The sequence below is a fragment of the Triticum dicoccoides genome, chromosome 2B, assembly GCF_002162155.2.
Source record: "Triticum dicoccoides isolate Atlit2015 ecotype Zavitan chromosome 2B, WEW_v2.0, whole genome shotgun sequence".
NCBI lineage: Eukaryota > Viridiplantae > Streptophyta > Magnoliopsida > Poales > Poaceae > Triticum > Triticum dicoccoides.
The window spans coordinates 245050462-245053783 of record NC_041383.1 but is presented as its reverse complement, the minus strand read 5'-3'; the positions used below and the strand labels follow the sequence as shown (position 1 = coordinate 245053783).

The 3322-nt window shown below is 41.6% G+C and overlaps 1 protein-coding gene across 1 annotated transcript; it reads left to right on the top strand.

Annotated features, from left to right (window-relative positions):
• The first annotated feature begins 345 nt into the window (after positions 1 to 345).
• LOC119363325 lies at positions 346 to 3048 on the top strand. Its single transcript, XM_037628666.1, has 3 exons — positions 346 to 588; positions 675 to 738; positions 2774 to 3048. The coding sequence occupies exons 1-3, from the start codon at positions 480 to 482 to the stop codon at positions 2931 to 2933; spliced, it is 333 nt and encodes a 110-aa protein (XP_037484563.1). The 5' UTR covers positions 346 to 479; the 3' UTR covers positions 2934 to 3048.
• The last annotated feature ends 274 nt before the right edge of the window (positions 3049 to 3322 follow it).

Here is a 3322-nt window from a genome sequence, read left to right as displayed (position 1 = left end):
CAGTACTCTATCAACGGAACATCTAGTCATGGGTTTGCTACAGGCACTTAACTGTTACAGTATCATCTTCCGCTTCCTGATCCATCACCGGGTCCCGACTCCTGAATCCTGACTCGACACCTGCGAAGTTTTTTTTTATGGGACCTGCGAAGTGGAGGCACGGGGAAATTATTATCTGGGCCAGATTTGGGAAATATAGACATTTGGGCTCAGTTTTCTTTTTTTGCGGGAAATGTTTGGGCTCAGCTTTTTAGGTAATTTGGGTCCAGTTGAGAGAGACGTCATGGGCCCATGAGGTTTGCTAGCCGTCCTTCCAAAACTGATGGGCCTAGCTACCAGGCCTCACTAGGCCCGCTTTCTTTCATCGCAATCGCAAGATACAACTTCCCCCCTGCCGAAACGGCGGCGGAGAGACACAACCGAGCCGACCAAAGCGCCCGGGGAAACCCTAGGACGAGGAGAAGGGCTCGCGCGCAGCCATGGCCAAGGGCCGCAACAAGAACAAGGCCAAGAATGGCGCCGGCACCGCCGCCATGGACACCTCCGAGGGCGCGCCCGCTGCATCCACCGCAGCGGAAGCCCCACAACGTAGTTTTGAGCCTCTGTCTTTCTTCATCGATTTGTTGGGTTTCCACTTCCCTTGACCCTGATTTGGTGTTTTTCCCCTTTCGCAGCGATGGATACGTCCGAGGGGAAGCAGGCGTCCTCTTCATCGGCTGCCCTCAGTTCGATCAACAGGTGAGCAAAAGGATTACACCGATTACGTCTTATCACTCTCTCTGTTTATTACTCGTAGCTGGTATGGATGCCTCAGGGCCGAGGCCAATCTTTCTGAGTTCACTGACTTGAGCAATTTAAATTGGGGAATTTGAGTAACATTAGTAACATGTGGGATGAGCCGAACACATACTGATTAGTTTGACATTACCATTATGAAGAACTCTCAACTCTGCATGAAATTTATTGGATGATTCGTGTTTATGCATGAGGGTACACTTTTTTTTATAAAGCATGTGCAAGCAAGCGTTTGTACCTTATTTACAGGAGTTGGGCCACTAGTGCCGAGATCAAAAGGTCCACACTAGACCATAGCTCGAGCAATGGTACAGCAGCATAAATAAGTAAGGCGAACACCCTAGCTACTCCTCGCAGCGCTGCGTGCTACCAATAGTTGAAAGCCTGCACCATCACTCTGCTTCATCATTGATTTTGTTCGGGACCGCAGCATCGAGGGCACGATTGATTAGAATAATGTATAACCTGTGCTACTTTGAAGACATTGTCGAGCATTATCTCCCATTTGTATGTGTAATCGAGTTAGCGATGGATAGTTTCAAATGTTTCAACACCTAGGTCTCGATTTTTTATCTACTATGCACTCAACTAATGTTGTTGCTTTGGCTAACTAGGATGGTTGGTCTGAAAATTATATTCTACCTTACTTGAAATTGAGCCTTTTTTGCTTACAAAATACCTGGTATAATGCGTGTCATCCATTGCTTTTGCCTCCCTCATCTGGTTGCTGTAGTTGTCATGACCAAATTGCAAACGTACTATCTTTTGTGTTGTTCAAGTACTCCCTCCCTCTACTAATACAAGGCCACTTCATATTTTTATATGTCTTTAACTTTGACCATTTATTTTACCAACAAAATGTAAGTTATATACCATAAAAAGTGCATTTGAAAGAACTTCTCGATAATATATTTTTATGACATACAACCTATATTTTCTTAACCATAAGTCAAAGTTTGACACGAAAAACAAAGTGGGCTTGTATATAAAAATGAAGGGCGTAATGCGAACTGCACCGAACTTTCTTTCCATGGGAAAAGCTGTTGTGGGAAAAAAAAGTCACTATAGGTTAAAGTAGTGCAACAATAATAGGCGCTGACACTGACCATAGAGAGTTATTGGAACTTGCCTCCTAGCCCTGGCCACATTTTGCATTAATCCCTTAGATCAGTTACTGAAATTTGTAAAGTTTGACACCCTTCATTCCACAGCATCCTGTCACCTTCTCATTAATTCCGAAAATATAATTTGTATTTGGGAATTATGCAAGTATTGATGACCTTTATCAACCCAAGGCTAGTTAATCTTATATTCATTCCCTAGCTTTTCACCATAGATCCTGAGGATGAAGAGTATCCGTTAAGCTGCTGTTTTGCTTTATCTTTTGGCATTAGCTATTAATGAACAAATATACAAGCATAACAGGAAGACTAGTAGAATCGGTAAATATTTATTTTTAACTAATCAGAGGTCACACTGCACTGTAGATTGTCCATAACGTTTTCTAGGATAGCTGTTCTACTGGAATACATAAAAGTAAATATGTCACTGGTGTTATATCTTCCTCATCCGTCAGATATTTAAAGCTAAGATCAGATATTTAAATTGTCAGACTCTTTTGCTCATTGTCAGACCATGATTAGGGCTTCCTATTAAAGTTGTGTGGAGTGCACTAACAAGTGGACGAAATTATGTTTCTATGGTATTCTTTATTCTCCTAGCTGCTTCCGGTTAAAGTTCTCTGATATGCTCCTGAAAGTGAATTAGTAAGAGTTTCATAGATGTATATATTTTTTTTGATCTGAAGAGTTCCATAGATATTGGCACCCAAATATGCGCTTGTGCTTTCTTTCTGTCATGTCTTACCTGTTTCCCTTGGAATGTGTCCTGTTTCTTCCAGGAGACCAGGACACATATTCCTGGCATATGCATAATGACGAATCTCTTTTTTTACCTGATCACTCGTCTCTTTAACCAGGAAAATAAAAAAGGGCGTGCAAACTAAAAGGACCAAAAATATGAGGAAAATGAAAGCAGTTGCGAGGGCCATCTCAAAAACTGAGAAATCCGAGGAGAAGGTCCTGAAAGCAAAAAGCAAGAAGTCAAGGATTCAGTCTGCCAAGTCTTTGTATGATTAAAGTTTCAGTGGTTAGCATAATTTTGTGTACTAGTATATTTCCACCTGTAGATCAACTAAATCTATGTGTTTCAAGAAAACCTGCTTTGCCTCTAAAGATTGCTACTACCTGCTTCTTTACAACGCTTAAGAGATGACGTGTGATGACGAAAGGTATCGGTTAGTACAGTAGGAACGATGGGGTTTTTCATCACATTCTTTGATATCAATCGTCGCAAAGTTGGAAGGTAAATTATAGGGACAAATGCATTTTTGCCCCTAGTTAGAACCTATCCACGGGTTTTGCCCTTACTTTTCAACTCTGCTCAATTTTGCCCTTAGATTTTGCTCCGAGGTCTCCCGAATGCCGTTTAACCAATACTTTGAAAATTTATAACAAATTGATATGAG

Excerpts from the sequence above, each read along its gene's own strand:
- LOC119363325 (XM_037628666.1), top strand. The coding sequence starts at position 480 with ATGGCCAAGGGCCGCAACAAGAACAAGGCCAAGAATGGCGCCGGCACC. Across the intron at positions 589-674 it reads CGCAGCGGAAGCCCCACAAC|CGATGGATACGTCCGAGGGG; the intron begins GTAGTTTTGAGC and ends CCCCTTTCGCAG. Across the intron at positions 739-2,773 it reads GCCCTCAGTTCGATCAACAG|GAAAATAAAAAAGGGCGTGC; the intron begins GTGAGCAAAAGG and ends CTCTTTAACCAG.